We start from the raw sequence: 21,728 nt of genomic DNA on the forward strand, positions 1-21,728 counted from the left end.
GGTTAAGCGTCTGCCTTCGGCTCAGGGCGTGATCCCGGCGTTCTGGGATCGAGCCCCACATCAGGCTCTTCCGCTATGAGCCTGCTTCTTCCTCTCCCACTCCCCCTGCTTGTGTTCCCTCTCTCGCTGGCTGTCTCTATCTCTGTCAAATAAATAAATAAAATCTTAAAAAAAAAAAAAAAGAAGAATGCTAGAGGCTCTTGGGAAAGAAGTTTCCTTGCTCTTGGGTGACCTGCACCCAGATGGATGGCATTTCTACGTGAAACCAGTAACTGTTACAGCCATTTTGCCCCCATGAAGGGAGGAGCTTTAGGTGAAAGCCAGCCCATGAAGGAGGTCATCTCAGGGTACTGCAGAGAAATAGATCCAGAGTCACTAAATTAAACTGCCCTTGAAGTCACCCTACCTCCTGCACTTGTAGTTTTATGAAGCAGTACTTTTCCTTATTATTCTGTGAGTTTGAACAAAATTTTCTGTTACTTGAAGCTGTAGGCTAATACCCATGTCGCACAGAGGAATGTTTCCAAGAATCTAAGTGAAACACATGGGTAAGTCAGAAGGAAAAAATGCCTCCTGAAGTTTCTCAGACTTAGCAGACTGCCAAGGCACATGGCATGTGTTGACATAAAAACTTTCCCAATCAGGCTCTGAACTCCAATTAGAATATGGTACAGAAGTAGTCAGGGGGATGGAGTGGAGAGACGGAGAAGAAGGATACCGACATCTTTAGTGGTTGTGACTGGGTAGGGGGCCTGCTGGGTAAGTTTTAGCTCCTTTTTCTATATTTTCTCTGATAAAAAAATGTAAATCTTTTTTTTTAATGATGAAAAACTAAATACCAGCCAAAAAAGCCACTTGGAAGCAGATTGGTAGAGAGGCTGGGCCAAGCAAATCCCAATAAGTTAATGTCAAGTTTTCAAAATACAAGCCTGAAGGCTAAATAAATAAATGCTTATAAGAAACTCTTCGTAAATTAGAGATTAAGAAGTTTAAGAACTCCTAGTAACCTGAGGCTATTAGGAGTAAAGGATTTAAAGCAAGCAAAACCCCAAAAGCAAATTTAGATCACAGCTGTAATACTTACAGCAGGGCTCATCGTTCTGCTCTTGAGACACTAATTTTCACAAATACTTTTGAGGTGGGGTGTTTCTAATCGCTCCCCATATGGCCTTTGTTTTCACTTTCTGGTACTTCCCACAGGCTGAGGGTCTCTACAGGACTCAGGCTGGGAGCTGTTAGCATCTCCTGGAAGTGGACGATAGGAAGTTTTTTCCCTTCTTAATCCACTGACGACCTTTGAGGAGTAGAAGAGGATAACTCCATAAAGGAGACCAAGTCTAGGATAATCAGGGACGGAGGTGAGAGGAAACCAGGAAGAGAGCGCAATGACCCAGGAACAAAACGATTAAATAAAGTAGGGACTGAAAAGTGCCTGCTGGACTTGGCAACTAGGAAATCACTGGTGATTTGAGCAAGAGCAGTGACCAGAGTTAAGTTCAAGGCAGGTGAAGAGTATTGTTGCATTCTTTCTTCCTTTCTTTTCTCTCCTTTTTTTTTTTTAAGATTTATTTTTTAATTTGAGAAGAGTGCATGAGCAGGGGGCGCAGAGGGAGAGAAGCAGACTCCCCACTGAGCACAGAGCCCTATGCAGAGCTCGACATCACAACCCTGAGATCATGACCTGAGCTGAAATCAAGAGTCAGACGCTTAACCGCCTAAGCCACTCGGGCACCCCTTTCGTTCCACTCTTAAGAAATTTGGCTGGGAAGGAGAGAAGAGGGTGGATGCTGGAGCACAGAGAAGGCTTGTGGAGGAGAGCGCTTGTTTGTAGGCTGAAGGAAAGAATCAGTAGAAAGAGAAAGCTTTTGGTGCCCAAGGAGCCAAGATTAACAGATTGAGTATGGTTCAGAGACTGCAGGAGAGGGGTCCAGAGAGTGCAGATAGAAAAAAAAAAAAGAGGATAGGAAGGATGGATGCATATAGAAGTAGGAGGGCAGGGGGCGCCTGGGTGGCTCAGTCGTTAAGCATCTGCCTTCGGCTCAGGGTGTCATCCCAGAGTCCTGGGATAGAGCCCCGCATCTGGCTCCCTGCTCTCCGCTGGGAGCCTGCTTCTTCCTCTCCCACTCCCCCTGCTTGTGTTCCCTCTCTCGCTGACTGTCTCTCTCTCTGTCATATAAATAAATAAAATCTTTAAAAGAAAAAAAAAAAGAAGTAGGAGGGCAGGAATTTGAAAGATGCCCGATATCCTCTATTTTCTTTGTGCTATGGGAGTGAGAGGGGTATAGGTGTTTTGAGAACATTGGTGAGCTTTTAAAAGTCATTACGAGGAACTGAAGAAGAACCAAAGAATTGTCAGGAAGAATCCAGGTCACAGCTGAGATTAGAACCTGGGAAGTTAGTCTGTGTGCTGAAGGTCAAAAAGGCAGATCCATCCTGGATTGTGGTTTTAGTGGATGGCAAGGTGGGGAGGAGGAGTGAAAAAGCACTGAGCTTGGAATGATCGAATTGTAAAACCCTGAGACCTACAACGGATAAGGAAGTGAGGTCAGGAGAGGTGGTGGTGGTGGTAGAGGGGTCAGGAGAAAGAAAAGAAGGAAGGAATAAGAAGGAATTAAAAAAAAAAAAAAAAGGAGGGGCTCCTGGGTGGCACAGTGGTTAAGCATCTGCCTTCGGCTCAGGGCGTGACCCCGGTGTTATGGGATCGAGCCCCACATCGAGCCCCACATCGAGCCCCACATCGAGCCCCACATCAAGCCCCACATCGGGCTCCTCTGCTATGAGCCTGCTTCTTCCTCTCCCACTCCCCCTGCTTGTGTTCCCTCTCTTGCTGGCTGTCTCTATCTCTGTCAAATAAATAAATAAAATATTTTTTTTTTTAAAGGAAAGGTTAGGGACAGTGGTTCTCAGTCCTGGTTTGCAGAATAGGGTGCTTAAAAATGCAGATCTCTTGGCCCCATGTGAGAGATTTCAACTGAGCAGAGCCTAGGGATCTGCATTATTTTCCAACTTATTAATTACTTTTTAAAAATGGGTAACATGAACATGACATAAAATTCATAAAGTACGAAAGATACACAACGAAAAGTAAGTCTTTCTCTCACCCCTGTGGCAACTCCTGCTGCCGTTGCCTCAGATATTCTGTTCGGGACGTTCAATACGTAATTCCATACAAAATATGCTTTTCTTTCCTTTATGCAAACAACAGCACATTATACATACTGTCCTACACTTTTTTTTTTCACTTAGCCATATATCTTAAAGATCAATCCATATCAGCTGTTAAAAGCTCATTCAGCATAGGGGTGCTTGGCTGGCTCAGTTGGTAGAGCACAGGACTCTTGATCTTTTGGTTGTGGCTTTGAGCCCCATGTTGGGTGTAGAGATAATTTAAATAAATAAACATTAAAAAAAAAAAAGCTCCTTCAGTGTTCTGTTGGCTGCTTGGAATTCCATCTTTTAATAGGAAAAGATGGAAGACAATAGATGCTTATATTAATTCTCTATTTCAGGGATTGCCAACCCTGGAGGAGTTTTTCAGTACCCTGTGTAGAGATGTACCAGAATTTGGAATTCTACATTCCTAATAGATTGTGATGGGGGGTGGGGGAGATTCATGGACTACACTTGAAAAACACTTGTCACAGGATGTGAGAGCATAATGAGTTTCAAAGATGGAAATACTGCGAGAGTGAGAAAACGGGATGAACTGGGAGCTTTTACTTTGCATCATGATCTCTACTGATTTATTTGGGAGATTTTGTCCTGAAAATATCACTCCCCTGGAACATATATACAAAATACACTATTTGTGCATAATTAGGATATGGTTATGTATATTTACAGCTGCTGAATCCCAATGCCAATAGGCAAAGCAAAAACAAAAATAAAAACAAAAACCAAACCAAAGGAACAAACAAAACTTATAAGAAACATATTCCCACATACTGTCAAGTTTTCCATAAAGCAAGTTGTGAAAAATCTCCAAGAGAAAGATCTTTTTATTACATCATTCTTTATCTTTGCCATTAGAAAAAGCAATTGAGGGGCGTCTGGCTGGCTCAGTTGGTAGAGCATGTGACTCTTGATCTCATGGTCATGAGTTCAAGCCCCACATTGGGCATGGAGCCTACTTAAAAAAAATGAATGAATGAATGAATGAATGAATGAAAAGCAATTGAAACTAAATGCAATGAGTCCGCAACATGGAATTCCCCAGGATTCTTCAATTCTGCTTGGATTTCTTGAGTTGGGGCTAGAACAGACCTAGAAAGTAGAAAACTCTGGAATGAAACACAGGTTGATTCCACACCTCATGATAGTCCATTACCAGACACCACTTCCCACCAAGGAATGTTCTTGGTGCTCCTTGCCAGAAGGGCCAGACCTCTAGCTTCTAGAGGTGGCAACTCTCATTTCTGCATAACTACAGGCAGGTGCTATAGAGGACACTGGTAGCTACTAATCAGGTGAGCTCTTCAGAGAATCCCCCAGCTAGATTAGTTAGCCCAATAGGTCCTGCCGGAATTACACTACCATGGCTGAAACAGAAAGGTAAGCAAGTTCTTTAATATGGTACAGCTAAACACATCAGACATCCACTGACATAGAAGAATCCTTTCATGTGAAAAGATGGGAAATAATACATGTGTCTATTGTTTCTAATTCAGGGATTCCCAGCATTTGGGGAGTTTTACAATATCTTATACACTTCCCCTTTCCTTTCACTGCCCTGCCCCAAAAGTGTTGGGTGAGAGTTTAAGAAAAGTGAATTGGAATTTTGAGATATAACAGAAGATACCTCGAGATGACACAAAACCATAGTGAGAATTACTGAACTAGTTACTGTCAATTAAAACATTTTCTAAAGTAGTCCTCATGTGGAATTGACATTTAAAAGCCCCAATAGAGGGGCACCTGGCTGGCTCAGACAGAAGAACATGTAACTCTTGATCTCAGGGTGGTGAGTTCAAGCCCCATGTTGGGCGTAGAGATTACTTAAATAAATGAATAAATAAAAACGTTTTTAAAAAGTCAAAAAGAAAAAAAAAAACCCAGTAGATTGAGTTGAGATTTTCCAGAAGGATGAGCTACTTTACTTATTTAGCTCCATAGCCAGATATCAGTATTTTTTAATTCTATAATGTAGGATTTGGGAAGTTCCCCTCCTCCACTTTGACATTTACTTTCCTGATGTGATATAAAGTGGTATATAGCAAATACCTAAAAAGAGAATCAGATAAGGACTCTAGGGCACTTCCCTTCTCTTCCAAATGATCCTCATCTTTATGCCATATTTCTTCTAAGCTGATGATAATGTTTTCGAAGGTTGAAGAATTACCAAGTGACACCTAAAACATAAACTCTTTAATGGAAAAGTCACTGCTTTCTGTAATGCTTTGTTTTTTCAGCTTACTGGACTGCGTGTCAGTTGACCTTAACTGCTTTCTGCTAGGCATTGTGGGACAGGCTGAGAAGTGCCTTGCCCTCAAGGAATGTACAGTTTGGTTGGAGGGATACAAAGCAGCACACATTTAAGTGCTAAATGAATGGAACATATGAGTGCTTTAGGCTATTCAAAAAAATAGAGGAATGGATTTGAAGTAGTCATAGCAGATTTTAGTAGGCAGATGAAGGAGTAAGTTTTTCTAGGTTAGGCAAATGATGTCAGTAGGAGCATAGAGGCAGAGATTAATAAATGGATGGGCTGGTAAATAAAATTAAATAAATGGGTATGCTGATATTTGCCAGTAAAAATGGTTTATGCTTGGGAGTAGCGGGGGCTAAGTTAGAGAAGATAGTGTGATTCCATCGTTGGGGACCTTGAATGCCTGGTTTAGTAGTGTAGGCACCATGAGGGAATTGAAAGCTTCTGAGAAAGGGAGGGGTGCAGAGAAAGTGGATTAGGGGGATTAGTTTGTTAGTGGAATGTAGAATGGTTTTTGAAGAAAGACGGGAGGCAATAGGGGCTATTTTGTATGAGTCCATGGGGGCATCCACCAGGATGGCTGATCGGCATTGTGAAGGCAGGATTATGCAGGACAAAGACAACAGGAGACTAGACCATGGGGGAGGGTAGATGAGCTTTCAAGTCTGAGCTAGTTGGAAAATATTGGTTTCACTAAGAGAAATAAATAAGAAGGGCTTGTTTCGGTTGAGGGAAAAAAACCTGGGTACCTGCTACATTCAGGTTGTTGGCAGGACACGCGGGCTGTAATGTCCAAAGTACATAATTGTTGCCGTATAAACTGACCACAGCTGCAGTTTGTTCACCTCTGCTCCAAGGTGGGCTTGGGGGGAGGTTATTAGAAAGCTTTGCACAGGGGCATCTGGGTGCTTCCACTGGTTAAGCGTCTGCCTTCGGCTCAGGTCTTGATCCCAGGGTCCTGGGATCAAGCCCCCAAGTCCTGTTGGGCTCCCTGCTCAGTGGGGAGTCTGCTTCTCCCTCTCCCTTTGCCCCTCCCCCTGCTCGTGCTCTCTCATTCTCCCTCTTTCTCTCAAATAAATAAAAAAATCTAAAAAAAAAAAAAAAAAAGGAAGGCTTTGCACACTCAGCTTTGTTCCTTTCAGGCAGGAGGGGAGTACCTGCTGTCAGAGCATTCCCAGTCCTCAAGGGGCCCATGAAGTAGTCAGGAAGTATAATTTTAATAGAATTAGCTGAAAGATGAGCAAATGTCAGATGGTGGTTTGGTAGTATGTCATTTCTGCTAACTTTGACATGCTAAGTGTAACATTATTAATAGCTTTTATGCAGGGCTCAGAGGGCTAACACTTAGCAAATTAGATTCCTCAGTTTTTGCATTGCTCTTATACTTTAAGGTATATTACCTTGGGCAAACCATTTAACCTCTCTGTGGCTTGGCTTCCTGTCTATAAAATATAAATCTTATTGTGGCAGCATTCATAAACATTTCGAAAGATACAGATAAAAAGCATTGCAGTGTTCTCCCCTTTCATCCCCACTGCAAAGACTGAGTCAGTCTTTCAAAAAGGTCGCCCATTTTGTTGAATTGTTTCCATTGCTAGCGTAGTTATTTAGCATTTTTCTAAACTGCATTTACCAGTCCAGAGCTGAAAAATGTAGTCTGTAGCCTTTTCTACCTTCTGGGCTTATTCTGCTGATCCCCTTCTACTCAGTGGCTGGTGTCATTGGACTCTCATCTCTAGGCTCCTGAATCAATCCCAGCCCATATTAGAAGGGAATTCGAGTTCTATGTTAACTCTCTGGGACCTCAACACAAGGCAACTGTGATCAATGTGAAATTTGGTCTCAGTTCTAGGCATTAAGTTGCTTCTTTGTTTCTAAGTCTCTCTCTGTCAAATCTGGCTTTTGGATACTTGTCTTGTAGCCCTGAGCGCAAGTGTTGCCCTGCAAAGTTGCCCAGCACATGATCTCAAGGACCTGAATTCTTTCATCAATTCCTTATAGGGAGAGGAATCCAGACCTGGAAGAAAGCACTGAAGCTGGGGTTATGCTATAAGCAGCCCATTTTCTTAATGCTTGCCATGATTTCCCAATTTTTGTCTGTTCCTGGACTTCGCAAGGTTGTGTTCCAGCTGCCTGCTGACTTACAACACTTGCATTCTCTGTGTTGAACTAGCCTCCTGCTGGCTGCCTTCCTGGCTACTGCCCATTCCACACCCTCCAGATACTGTCTTCTGGCTGCTTGCTCATCACGCCAGCTGGGTCTGCCTCCGATTCCATGATGTATCTAGACCTGGTCTCCACTTCTTCCAGTCTACCTCACCCTAATTACAGTTAATCCTTTTACATTAAACTAAAGCAGATATTTGCTGGTATGGAAACTGTGTGGTATTGGAATTTTATCCTTGTTTACATCTTCGTTTGTGTTGGAAGAGGTTGGGATCACTTCCAAACCTGGCTCAGAGAGCTTTCCTGTCTCTTTTAGGAGAAACAAATGAACACTTGACAATACCTTGTGTTTAAGACCAAACCTCAAGGCCACTATTTCATTTTACTTTATTTATTTACTTGATGGGGAGAGAGAGAGAGTAGCAGAGGGAGATGGAGAAGCACACTCCCCGCTGAGCAGGGAGCCTGAGGTGGGGCTCAATCCCAGGACCCTGGGATCATGACCCAAGCCCAAGGCAGACGCTTGACCAACTGAGCCACCTGGGTGCCCCAAGGCCTCTATTTTAATTGTAAAATTGCATTATTTAAACTTGATTGTGCTTTCAGACATCCTCATATATTTTAAAGTATATTTTGGCCAGTGTTCATTCGTGTCTCACAATTTGAAGGTACGTGGAACTTGATGGCTTTGTGGTTATAAGGAAATGAATTAATCAAAGCTGGGGGTTGTGTTCTACAATGGTAATTTCAACCTTTAAGGTACATTGGAATCTTTTGAAGGGCTTGTTAAAACGGATTGCGAGGTCCCACACCCAGAGCTTCTCTGGAGTGGTACCGGAGAATCTGCCTTTCTAACAAAGTTCTCAGATGATGTTGACACAATTGTTCCTGGGATTACACTCTGAGAACAATTGGTCATAATGTCTAAACTGGCCACAGGTAACCAAATGCTGCTGAGCAGTGTTGATCAGTTCAAATTCTTGTCTGAATGGATAAGGTGGAGGGTGCTGAGAAATAAACTTCTAATTCCAGTTGGTAAGTTAGAATGACCGCTGGTTTCAGAGGTCTTCTCAACCACTATTACTTAGGAGAACATGGGCAATCACTTCTTTCTTTGCATTTCGGGTTCCTCAGCCATAAAATAAGAATAGCCTCTATGCTGCCCTTACCTGAGTGTTGTGCAGGTCAAATGAAATGGGTATGAAAATGTTTGAACTGTTCCGGTGGGATGGAACCAGGAGGTATTGCAATGGTTTTTCAATACTCTTCTTAAAACAGCACCGGTTTTTGTTTTGTTTTGTTTTTGGCTTTTTTGCTTTTTCATTCATTATAGCAGCTTTAACCCAGGAATACAGAATACTTTTATTGCTATAAATTTTTCATTCAATGAGATCAGACATGCCTTATAAACACTACAAAGAGCCAGGAATGATTCCCAGTCTTAACAGCAGTAAAAAAGAGAACTGCGAGACCCTATCCTGACTTGGGGTGGAGGCACAGTTAATCTTTCAACGCTGTTTAGATTGGTCCATTTCTAAAAACGGCTACGTTACAGCACGTTAAAATATAAAATCACCCTGTGAAGTGATAAATCTGTCTACCCCATCCTGTTGCATCGCTTGAAATTTCTGTTAATTTATCTATCTTTGGAAGTAGTAAATCCTTCCAGTCCTGGCGTGGCTATTTTTCTCACCCGAGGGCCGCCAGCTCGCTCCAAGGGCCAACACAGTTCTTGCTCAGATTAGGCGCACTTGTGACTTTTCATTAGTCACCAGCTGTATCGAATTCTCCCGGGCCTTTAATAAGCAACGCAGATACTAGCCTCACTGTTCCCAGGTGTTCCATAAACATCATAAAACGTCAGCCAGGATGCTGACAAGGTTCTAAAGACAGGGTTTAGGAGAGTGAAGGCTCCCGTTGGAGACCGGTCAATGCATCTAGCAGGGTGGTTTACCAGGCGCAGAATGGGGTGTCCTAGAGCCCCGCCCCCCGGGCCCACGTCCGCGTCCGCGCGCGCTTCTCCCGGGCGCCGGCAGGAGGCGCCCGCGGTGGCCGAGGCGCTGCGCGCACCCGCGGGGAGCCGGCACGGGGGGCGGAGGGAGAGGAGAGGAGGGGCTGGAGGGGGCGCGGCTTGCTCCCGGTCCCTCCCGGGCGCCGGGCCTCTCTCTCCGCCGGGCCCAAGGCTGGTGGCCGGCGGGGGTCGCGGCGGCAGCGGCGGCGCTGGCGGGCCGCGGGCGCGGGGGCCTGGCTCCGGCTCCGGGTGTTAGGAGACAAGATGGCGGCGGCGCTGTGGAGGCTGGTCTCCTCCTCTTCTCCGCTCTCCTCCGCCCCGCCGCTCGCCGCCTCCTCGGTCTCCTCCTCCTCCTCGTTAGCTGCCTCCTCCTCCTCCTGCAGCAGCCCTAGCGACCGCCGGAGCGCCGTCCCGCTCTCCCGGAGCTCCGGAGGGGGATAGACGGGGCAGCTGCGGGCTCCGGCGACCGAGGCCGAGCTGGGGCCGGGGCGGGGACGGCGGCGACGGCGGCGGCGGCGGCGCCGGGTGGGGATGGGGTCGCAGACGCTGCAGATCCTCCGGCAGGGGGTGTGGGCCGCGCTCAGCGGGGGCTGGTACTACGACCCGCACCAGGCCACCTTCGTGAACGCGCTGCACCTCTACCTGTGGCTCTTTCTGCTCGGCCTGCCCTTCACCCTCTACATGGTGAGTGTGGGGGCGGGGAGGAGGGTGGCCCCTTCCCGCTTCCCCTCGTCGCCGGCCGGGAAACCCTGGCGTTCCGGAGTCCGGCGGGTGCTCGCGCCTCCCGGGCTCCGGGCCGGGGTCGCGCCCTCTCCTCTCCCCGGCGCGCGCCCGCCGCCCACTCGGGGCCCACTGCCCCACTGGCTGTGGTGCTCCCCTCCCTCACCGAGTCCCCACTCTCCTCTTTAGGATGTCCCCTATGGCGGTGATGACAGGAGGGACGAAGCAGCAGCAGCCCCTAGCTGGCGCCCCCGTGTGCTCCACCCTTTTACGGGAAGATAGTAGCCTCCTGGGCCCCGTCTTAGGGGGTCCTGGACCTGTAGCCCCTCCAGCCTGTCCACCCGGGGAGGAAAGCCCAATTAGGGCTCCCTGCCCTCCACGTTTTGTGGCAGGCGCTGAGCACTCTGCTCCTAAGGGACGCCGCATTCATCCTTGGCACGCGTGCTTATTTGCGCTCCGTTCCCCGGGCGTCCGGGCACCCCTTGGGCACTCCCTTCACCCCCGGCGGTTCGCTCTCCCCTCTCCACCTCGCCTCTCTCTCTAATCCGCTTGCGGGGGCCCTCGGAGCCGGGGAAGAATGCGTGCGGCTCTGTTGGGAACGTGATTGTGGGGGGGCCGGGCTCTTACTCGAGAATAGGTGGTGGTGGAAAACCTGGCTCCTAACCTTCCTGCCTCTAAAAGGCATTGTTTTTGCTTACCACTGGTTGTTTTCTGTTGAGCTCTGTGGTCAGTGGCTGCTGTTTTTCCAGGCCAGCTTTGGGGGGAGGGAGCGGGGGAGATACGGGGAATCTGGCTGGCATTTCAGATTTGTTTGGATTGGTTCAAGGCCGTTTACTGATAGGAAAAAGGAAGTACTTGCCTGTTGCTGAATTCAGTACGGTCAACTTCTCCGAATGATCTAGGGTTTTACGCTGTATTTTCACTGGGAGTTGTACGCACATTTTTTTTTTTTTTTTTAACACATTCGGTTAGGGTGGGGCATTAGGGAAACTAATGTGGAAGAGAGATGATACTTAAACTCAGTTATTTTTTTTTTAAGGTTCAATTAAGTTTTTAAAGTAACAGGAAGGCAGGAAAGGATGAAAACTTTTTATTTTAGGAGAATTCCTTATATTTCTGTTAACTTTGTGGTTCTTCATGGAGCTATATAGTAATGGTGTTGGATTAGAAAGTCTGGGAGTACGCCTGAGAAGTGCTAAAGTGAGGATACCCAATTCTTTCTTAAGTGAAGCTCCTTTTCACTGATTGGCAGGAAAGGTGCCAGCTTGGGGGAAGATGTGCGAAATTTCACATTCTCAAGCAGATTTTAGTTTTTCATTAAACTTGTTTTGAAGGGACTTACTGCTGGAGGTAAAAAAAAAAAGATTAAAAAAATGCTGGTGACTGAGGACTTATTTTTTTAGGGGACTTGTTCAGTCTTGTTCCATTCTGAAAATTTATCATGAAGTGTTATAATTTTCAATTAATTCTGGCTTAGGGGTTCTATTTGCACTGCTCTACCTTCCAGGAATATGACATCATTAAGGAACAGGTTAATTACTTCGGGTGTAAGAATCCTCAGGCTGTCACAGAGCTTTCATAGCAGATTTCTCTTATATCCAGGAGAATTACAAATTTAAAACTGAAACTGGTACTTGAGATGTAAGGATTAGTTGCTGTGTTGCTGTGTAATGGTTCCTTGTAAGCACGTGAACTTTGTTAGTGGCTAAGTCTGTGTAATTAGCAAACATTACTATAGGAAATTAGAGCAGATAGAAAGCAATACATTGAGTTTACTGTTTCATTTTGGGAGTTTATTCAGTTAAATTTAATTCACAAACATTTGAGTGTCTATCTACTGGGCAGTTTGCTAGATTCTGGGAAAATTGCTTCACTGGCTTTCTTGTCTCAGTTAATGGCAAGTCTATTCCTAATCTTTTAAAATATCTCCTCGATTCATCTTTCTCTCTCTTCACATCCAGTTCATCAAATCTTGTGGGTTCTCTTTTCAAAACCTGACTAAAATCCAGTTAATCATCATCACTCACTTGGTTCAAGCTACCATTATGGCTTCCCTGGATTATTGCAGGATTTTAATGAGGTTCACTGCTTTTATTCTTTATTCTCTATTCTTGTTACGGAAGTCTGAGTGATTCTTTAAAACAAATCAGATCATGGCACTCTTCTCTCAGATCCTGCCCTCCCATGTGTCTCTATTATGCCCCACCCCTTTGCCTTCTTAGAATTTTCCCCACATAATAACTAATGTTCCTGCCACAGGGCTTTTGCACTTGCTTCCCCCGCCCCCCTTCCCATGACACCTTCCCTCCAGATACCTATGTGACTTGCTCCACTTACTCAGATTTCAGTTACATGTGAAGCTTTCCCTGGTAACCCTATGTAACATAGCAACCTTCCAGTTCCTACAATATTTTCTAGTCCTCCTTCCCCCCCCTTTTTTAAATATACCTTATCACTGATTGATATATGTTAGTGTCTCCTATCTCATTGAAGTATTAGCTCTGAGGAGAGCAGAGACTTTATTTTGTTTTCTGCTGTGTTGTCAGGACCTAGATCAGTGCCGTTCACATAGTTAACTACTCAGATATTGAATGATTAGAAATGTACAAGACACAGCTTGTGCTTTCACCGAACTCGAAGTCTAGCTTGGGGGTAAGGAACAATTTACAAGTTTTAGAACTGTTGTGAAAAGCTAAGTACAGAGTGACCCTGAGTTTATAGTCAGGATTGATTCTAGTCTAGGGGCAATCGGCGAAGATGATTTGTCAACATTTTCATTTACTTTATTTTATTTTATTTTTTAAAGATTTTATTTATTCATCAGATAGAGTGTGCATGTGAGAGGGTGGGAGGGACAGAGGGAGTAGCAGACTTCCTGCTGAGCAGGGAGCTGGACATGGGGCTTGATCCCAGGACGGGGATCACAACCTGAGCTGAAGGCAGAGGCTTAACCTACTAAGCCACCCAGAGGCCCTGATTTGTCAACATTTTCAGAAATCTTACTACTTCTACAGTATTGAGGCAGATAGTTGGAAGTATACACTTGAAGCAAAATCCAACATTCCATGTAAAAATAAAATCTCTGACATTTATAGATTATTATTTGTATGTTCTTCCAATAATAACTGTCAAGGATAGTGACTGTGAAAGGAATAGGTTCTTTATCCTAAACTCTGTGTTCTCATTTTACTGATGAGGACTCCTGAGGTCAACCCCAGATGACTTGTTTTGTGACGTTAGGCAGATAAAGAGCTGGGATTTATAAGGACTTTTATAGCCATTGTATAGGTAGTTTTTGTTTGTTTTTAAATTTTATTTTTTAAAGACTATTTGAGAGAGAGAGAGAGCACGTGTGCTCAAGTGGGGGAGGGGAGCAGAGGAGAGGGAGAAGCAGAGTCCCTGTTGATCAGGGAGCCCTACTTGGGGCTTGATCCCAGGACCCTGGGGTCATGACTGAGCTGAAGGCAGATGCCCAACCAACTGAGCCACTCAGGCACCCCTCTTTGTTTTTTTAAATTAAATATCCAAAGTCTATGATGACGTAGTATGTTAAATTAGGTAGAGTCTTAGGGCTTTTTGTATAGGAGTAAAACACTTTTGCTATTAGTAGCTTTTGTGGATACTTTGAAAGGTAGAATTGATAGTTTCTGCAATTATAAATCATGTAAGTAGTGAAAATGAATAAGTAATTTTTCCTTCTTACTTTCACTGTCCCTTCTGTTTCTCTTAAGGCACTCACCCCATTTTCTCTTGCTATACAGTTGACCCTTGAACAGCATGGGGGTTGGGGCACCTAACCCCCACTCAGTTGAAAATCCGCGTATAACTTTTGACCTCCCCCCCCAAAAGCTTGGCTACTAACAGCCTACTGTTGACTCTAAGACTTACTGGTTACACAAACAGTCAAGTAACACATATTTTGTATGTTGCATGTATTATATGCTGTGTTGTAATAAGGTAAGCTAGAGAAAAGTGTTAAGAAAATCATAAGAGAAAATATATTTATAGTACTATGCTGTATTTGTGAAGAAAAATGTCCGTATTAGTGGACCCGTGTACTTCAAGCCCATGTTGTTCAAGGGTCAACTGTAATCATTTTTGCACATGACGTGTGACAGATGGTGAGCTTTGTAGTCACGGGCTTTGTGGCGTTTTCGTGTTGTGGAAAGCAGATTGTAATTGGTGTTATCTTGATTTGTGAATTTTGGCTCTTGTTGATTGTGAGTCCTTTGGGCAAGACTCTACCTTTCTTAACCTTGATTTACTCATTTGTGAGATATTTCATGTGTATTTTATAAGCGAATATTTATGAAAAATAAAAAATTATTCACCTTCAGAGTGGCCTTTAGTAAATGTCATTTGAAAGAATGGCCAATTAGAACAGTGTTTCCTCTATAATGCTGTATGATGGGAGGAGATTAGGTAGCTCTCGATTTATTAGTCAAACCATTATCTTGTTGCTTATTGTTCTCTTCTCTAAAGAGTTATATCCCTAGGTGATGAACTATATAACATTAAAATCTATTTACATAAGTGGTTCTCAGACTCCATTTGATGTCAGATTTGAACGTGTTAAAAATGTGCATGTGTGCGTGGTCATTCTGATGCAGAATATTTGGAGGGTGGCCCATTTGTTTGTATTTTATAGACATCCAAGTCAGTTTAAAGAACCTGATCGATATGCCCCTAAGTCCCATCCTCTGACCTAAATCCAGCTGCCTACTCATATCCTCTTGACTGTCCCACAGGCATCTCAGAGATACCATGTCTAAAGTGTGCTTGATTCCCTGCTAACCCTTCACCACACCCCGGGGACCAGACTTGTTTTCTTTCTCTTTGTCACCTTAGTTCATGGTACCATCATGTATGTAGTTGCTCATACCGTCTCCCTTCCCCTTCCTTATGAGCAGATCTTACCAGTTCTGTCAGAGTATCTCAGACCTTCCTTTCTGCTTCCTAGTTCACACTGTTTTTCTTTTTCTTTTGTCTGTACTACTACTTTAGCTTCTATTCTTGCCCTTTACGATTCTTTCTCCACAAGTAGAGGACATCATCTGTTCATGTCATTCTGCCTTTTTAATATCCTTCACTGATTTTCTTTTACACTTGGAATAAAATTCAACATTCTTACTAAGGCCTCAGTGGAACTAATTCTACCTTTGTCTGCAGTTTGTGCCATAGTAACTATGGCCACTGGACTTTCGGTTACTTTAACCTACCAAGCTTGTCTTCCTTCAGGGCCTTTGCACGTGCTATGACTTCTGACAGGATAGTCTTCCCTCTGCTTTTTTGCAAAGGTGGCTGCTGCTTGGTCCTTAGGGCTGGGCTTAAATATCATCTCCTCAGAGAGGTCTGACCTGATAACCATAAGCAGGTTCTCTCTCTTTTTTCCATCATTACACCCTGTAACTTTCTTTCATGGTTCTAATCATAAACACATACTTGTATCTTTGTGTGCTTATTTGCTGTCTCTAATACCTCTCCCCCTGCAATACCTTGTACATTCTGTGAGGGCTGGGATCATGTGATTTATTTGGCATTGTATATCCAGTGTATGTTCTCATGCTTGGCTGATATAAGCTTTGACTAAATATTTGTTGAAGGAATTTTTTATAATATATGTGAACCTTCTTTAGACTTACCAACATAACTGATAGAGAATATTTGGGGATGGGGAATTACTGTGGTAGGCTGTGTTGTATGGTGGAGTTACATCTTACCTGGGGGTTAGGTTCAGTATCAGGGTGCATGACAAAAATCAGATGTAAAATTATTGAAAAATCAAATGTAGAATAACTCTTGAAAAGCCTTTAAATCATTCAAAGTGTAGCATATTATAGGTTTTTTGCATATGCAACTTCATAAACCTATATACACATATCCATATAGTAATATATATTGTATAAATCTGGAGAGATTATATTCAGAAACTAAATTATCCATATCAGATTTATGAAGGTTTCAATTTTTCTTCCAGGTTATTGCATTTTCTGTAACTGATGTTTATCTTCTACAGAATGATAAGCCCTTTATTAGTAAGGATTTCTCTGAGGCCCTCATGTCATTTTCTTTTGCCAAGATTTAAAAATATTTTCAAGATGTAATCAAGATTTTGTTATGACTATAGGACTAAAACAGTTTCTGTTTCCTAAAAAGTTTTTAATTAGGGAAGTTATTGTATTATAAGTTAGCAATTAAACGTGATTATTTATTAGTATCTTCTGTATTCTTTAGGAAAAGTTTGATGAGTAGTTGGTGGTCTGTTTTGACCTATATCCTGTACCTTTTCATGCTAGTGTTTTCAGTAGTTAGTGTCAAGGTGTATGTAATTGTTTCCATAATTGGCTATGACATAGATTTAGTTCTTGTCTCTCTATTATGTCATATAATAAATTAAGGATATATTGTGCAAAGATGGTTTACAAATCAAGTTCCAGCCATATTTGTCAACTTGTAGAAATGCTTGTGAATTTACAAAAATGGCTATTGATTGCTAAAATCTTTTAGGGTCTTTTGTTAAAGATGGAATATTTTCTACCATTTGAGAAGTTACTCACAATTGTTAAATCATTTGGTGATTGAAAAACTAGAAAGGTTTCTATTCCTTTTCCTGCCTTCAAATACATGTATTTAACTACATAGTTGGCTTTTGCTAGCTGACTTTACTGAAAGTTAAATTTTTCTAACATTTTATTATGAGCATTTTCGTACATAGAGAAAAGTTGAGAGAATTATACCCACCATCTGGCTTCTATAATTTTTTAAAATTACATGTTGTGTGTCAATGTGTCCCTCTGTCAAGACCTTTTTTTTTTTTTTTAAGGGGGATGTTTGTGAAGTAAGTTGCAGACATCAATATAGATCACCCTAAATATTTCAGCATGCATATCATCATCTAGACTTCTCATAGGCACAAATCCTAGTGAACCGTTGGATGAGTTTTGAATTTTAATAAAGGCATGCACCTGTGTAGTGCGGCCCCATCATGTTGTTGAACATTAATGTCACCCCAGAAACTTCCTGCTTGCCTTTCCCAGTCAACTCTCTCACCTTTATTCTGAATTTTTCCCCCATCGTAGATTAGTTTATCCTGTTCTAGAACTTCATTTAAATGGAGTCATGGAGCATTACCTTTGTAATCCTTTTTCATTCAACATCATGTTTTTGAGATTTATCCATGTTGTATGTATCAGTAACTTGTTCCTTTTTACTGATGAGCAGAATTCCTTTGTATGAATATACTACAGTTTGGTCATCTTTTTCTGGTCTCCTGTAAAGAGGACCTTATTTCACTTTCTGGCTTTATGTAAAACGTGTTTTATCGGCACTTGGAAGAAATTGAAAAACTTTATTAAATATCCAAAACATTTTCTCTCCCCAAATACAAACATGTTTTAATTTAAAATAAATTAATGATAATTGCATACTTTATCCTCTCATTTCAATTTTTGTACTCCTTAATAATGTACTTCTCTTTGCTCAGTATTTAGATTTTCTCTGTCAGTATAATAGAATCTTTGTTCAATTATATATGTGTGTGTATATATATATTATTATATATATTATATATATATTTGTGGGTTTTTTTTTTTTTTGCTAAATCTGAAATTACAGGTAAGTAAAAAGAAGAAAATAAAAATCACTTGTATTCCCATTTACCCAGTCTGTTGAACACTTTAGTAACCAGAGTGTATTTGGAGCTTATAAATATGTATTATGCTTCCTTCTAACAAAAATGGGCTCATAAAATTTGTACTGTTTTAAAGCCTTCTATTTTTGCTTGACTCCAAATTGTGAATGTTTCCATGGGGGGAAAAAGTAACAGTTTTAATAGCTCTGTAGTAGGTCATAGTACACATGTGTTACAGTGTATCGAATCATTTTCCCTTATTATATAGGTTGTAATTTTTAGCTGTTTAGAAAACACTAGGGTGAATATTCTCAGTTAAGTCTTTGTATTAGTCTTTTATATAAATTCCTAGAAGTAGACTTGTTGTATTAAGGAATATGCTTATTTGTTTTTGATACTCATTCACTTTACAATGAGTGAATCTTTCTTTCTTTTTTTTTAAAAGATTTTATTTATTTATTCGACAGAGATAGAGACAGCCAGCGAGAGAGGGAACACAAGCAGGGGGAGTGGGAGAGGAAGAAGCAGGCTCATAGTGGAGGAGCCCGATGTGGGGCTCGATCCCATAACGCCGGGATCACGCCCTGAGCCGAAGGCAGACGCTTAACCGCTGTGCCACCCAGGCGCCCCCAATGAGTGAATCTTTCTTTATGTTGAGAGGGAACATGAATGAGAGAACAATGGATAATAATACAAGGTTCCTGAAAAGGCAAGAGAGGTTTGTGGTCCAGAGAGCGCAGGTGGTAAGAGATCATCCTCAGAAAGGAATGCTGGTGGAAGAAGGGATGAACAGTTGGTGGTGAAAGTTGAGGGAGGTCTTTTTTTATTTTGATAGTCTCCTTGATGTAGTACAGAGTGTTTTCTGTTGAGAGTGAGGTGGGGAGGTGAGGAGGATATTCAAGGTTTGAGGAGGATTTCCAGAAGGGGAAATGCTATCCTAATTTTTGGAGAGTGGGGAAGTGAACTGACTAGCAAGGGACGGTAGGGTTGCCAGGCAATTTTGAGGATACCTTTGAAGAACGTGAGTTCAGACTGTTGAAGAGGAATGTTCAAGAGAGAAATTTGGGGTAAAATTTACTTACAAGTTACCACCTCTGTATAGTTGTCACCTACAGGGGATAACTCCAAGCTACAAGTAGATAAGACCTGGGGAGAAAGTGTAATTCATTAAAAAGAAAATGGGTCAGGCAGAACTCCAAGGCCTAAAAATCAGCAATTAAAAATCAGCAAAGGAGATAAGAAAGGCAAGAGGAAGATGAAGAAAGGAACCTGTTATAGAAGCCAAGGAAAGAGAGTATTTTGAAAAGAAGAAAATAGTCAAAACCAAACAAAAGCACCTTGCCCTCTTAAAAGCTAATTTAAGCCCTCTTAAAGTCCTAATTTAAATTTTCATCAACAGTGTTGAGAGTGGGTGCCTGGTCGGCTCAGTCATTTAAGCATCTGCCATGCCTTGGTCATGATCCCAGGGTCCTGGGATGGAGCCCCAAGTTGGGCTCCCTGCTCAGCGGGGAGTCTGCTTCTCCCTCTGCCCTCCACCCCCTCCCCCGTTCTCTCTCTCCCTCTTAAAAAATAAATAAATAAAATCTTACACACACACACACACACACACACATACATACATACATACATACATACAGCGTTGAGAGTACTTTCCACCTCCAGTCAGCACTTTCCCAAACAGGGTGTTATTGTAAATTTCTTATTCAATGGAATGTTAAATAAAGCCATTTCAGTAATATTCTGTTTTTTGACAAGAGTTTCCCTTGAAGTAATTTTTAACTCAAACTTAATACAAATTAAGGATTTCGTGGCACTAACATATTACATTACGTCTTTGATCTTTTTTTCTATATTTTGTAGTTGGATAATTTTCATAGCAGGCAACTGATAAATAAGCAAAATGTTTCTTTGAGAAGAGGTTGATAGTTTCTGTTATCTAATTTGAGGTAAATCAAATGGTTTTCCTGTGTCTTTGCGTAGCTGGGGAGGGCGGAGAGTTATTTTTTAGGTGGGCTGGGACATCCGAGATACCCAGGAACAGTAACACAAGAACAGCATTGACTAATGGTATGGAAAAGGGCAGATTGCCACAAATATTTTCCTACTGTTGTCTTCTTTAAATATAGGTACATTTTACAAATCACAGTAAAATTAGTAGCTACTGATTCTGATCGCTGTGCTTATTTCCTGAAAAAGTTGGTTAAATTCTTTCTTTGGGAGAATTGTAAAATAGTTCCTTCTCTTCTTTTATCATTAGAACCCGAGGGGTTGTATCTTTTTAAACTTGCACTGCTGGTGCTAGTCTCTGTTGCTTTGTGTTATGATAAGAAAGAAAAAACCTAGGGAAAGGCAAGCCATTTCCTTTTGAGGTTTTTAGGGGAAAAAAAAAAGTCCTATTCTGTAGAGCTTTGTACAGACCAAATAGAACCCGAGTGCCAACTGTGCTGAGAATAGGCAGGAAGATTAGTCACAGATTTGAGAAGCTTGAATTATGTATCTGGGTGTTTTCCTTTTCCTACCCTTCCTTACTCCCTGAGTGTTGTCTAGACATAAACTAAACAGATTTAACCACTAAAGTTATCTTTAAAACTTTATGTTTTGAAATAATTTTAGATTTACAAAAAAGTTACAAAAATAGTAGAGAGTTTTTGTATACTCTTTGCCTAGCTTTCTCTAATATTAAAATCTTACACAACCATGGTGCTTTTATTAAAATGAAGAAATTAACATTGGTACGGTACTGTTAACAAACTATAGACTTTATGTGGATTTCACTAGTTTTCCCACTGATGTCCTCTCTCTGTTTTAGGATCCAATCCAGGATACTTAATTGCATTTAGTGTCATCATGGTTAATACAGTTTTCTTACTGCTTTCCTTTATCATGTTGGTATTCTATTTTTTAAGGAATTTTACAATTTATTAGTACTTATCAAATTGTATAAGAAAAATTAATGAAAGGTTTTATGTCTGGGATCGATACATTTGAGATGGACACAAGAGGAGTATATTCTGAATGATTTTTGAACCATGCATTGACCATTAACCTATGTTATGCTATTTTCAAATTGAGGTATTTGGGGCGCCTGGGTGGCTCTGTCGTTAAGCGTCTGCCTTTGGCTCAGGGCGTGATCCCGGGGTCCTGGGATCGAGCCCCTCATTGGGCTCCCTGCTCTGCTGGGGGCCTGCTTCTTCCTCTCCCCTTTCCCCTGCTTCTGTTCCCTCTCTTGCTGGCTGTCTCTCTCTCTGTCAAATAAATAAATAAAATCTTAAAAATTGAAATATTTCACATATGAAAAGTTATATGAAATGAAATAATCCTAAAGATGAGTGACTTTAGACATCATTCACGCAAAATGGACAGCAGTGTCTTAGCTTCCTATATAATAATGCTGTTCTTCCTAATTTATGAGGCCATGAGACAAATATACAACTATATTACAGGGTAGAATATGACTAATTCCTTATGTGTCATACAGTGTTCAGGAATTGGAAGGAGGATGCAGATATTTCCTAGAAGGCTTTATGCAAAGGATAATTCTACATTCAAAACATTTACTGTATGCTGGGCACTGTGGTAGGCCTTGTGGTGGGGGGACTTTTATGAGGTTTGTTATTTGAGTTGGAGCAGTGTTTCCCATAATCTTTCCACCAGGGAAATGAATCTTTGTTCTGGAGAAAATATTGCTTATTAAAAGAAAGTAGGTTCTGAGGTGTAGTGATTTTTCCCTGCTATGAAGTTTTATTATAATATATCCAACATGTTAAGTCTTCCTC

At 42.0% G+C, this 21,728-nt stretch overlaps 1 protein-coding gene across 10 annotated transcripts in view; it reads left to right on the forward strand.

Moving 5' to 3' along the window:
• Positions 1-741: 741 nt before the first annotated feature.
• Positions 742-21,728, forward strand: part of PCNX1 (pecanex 1) — a 167,489-nt gene continuing 146,502 nt past the window's right edge. For 9 of the 10 annotated variants that reach the window (XM_045807892.2, XM_045807895.2, XM_087856074.1 and 6 more), the window contains exon 1: positions 10,132-10,286. In XM_045807892.2, coding sequence (XP_045663848.2) covers positions 10,134-10,286 — 153 coding nt within the window. In that variant the 5' untranslated portion in view covers positions 10,132-10,133. Of the gene's footprint in view, positions 760-10,131; positions 10,287-21,728 lie in introns of those variants that run through there. The other variant, XM_087856073.1, reaches the window with a different exon arrangement.

This window comes from Ursus americanus, chromosome 26 (genome assembly GCF_024610735.1).
Source record: "Ursus americanus isolate L20-20 chromosome 26, mUrsAme1.1.p, whole genome shotgun sequence".
NCBI lineage: Eukaryota > Metazoa > Chordata > Mammalia > Carnivora > Ursidae > Ursus > Ursus americanus.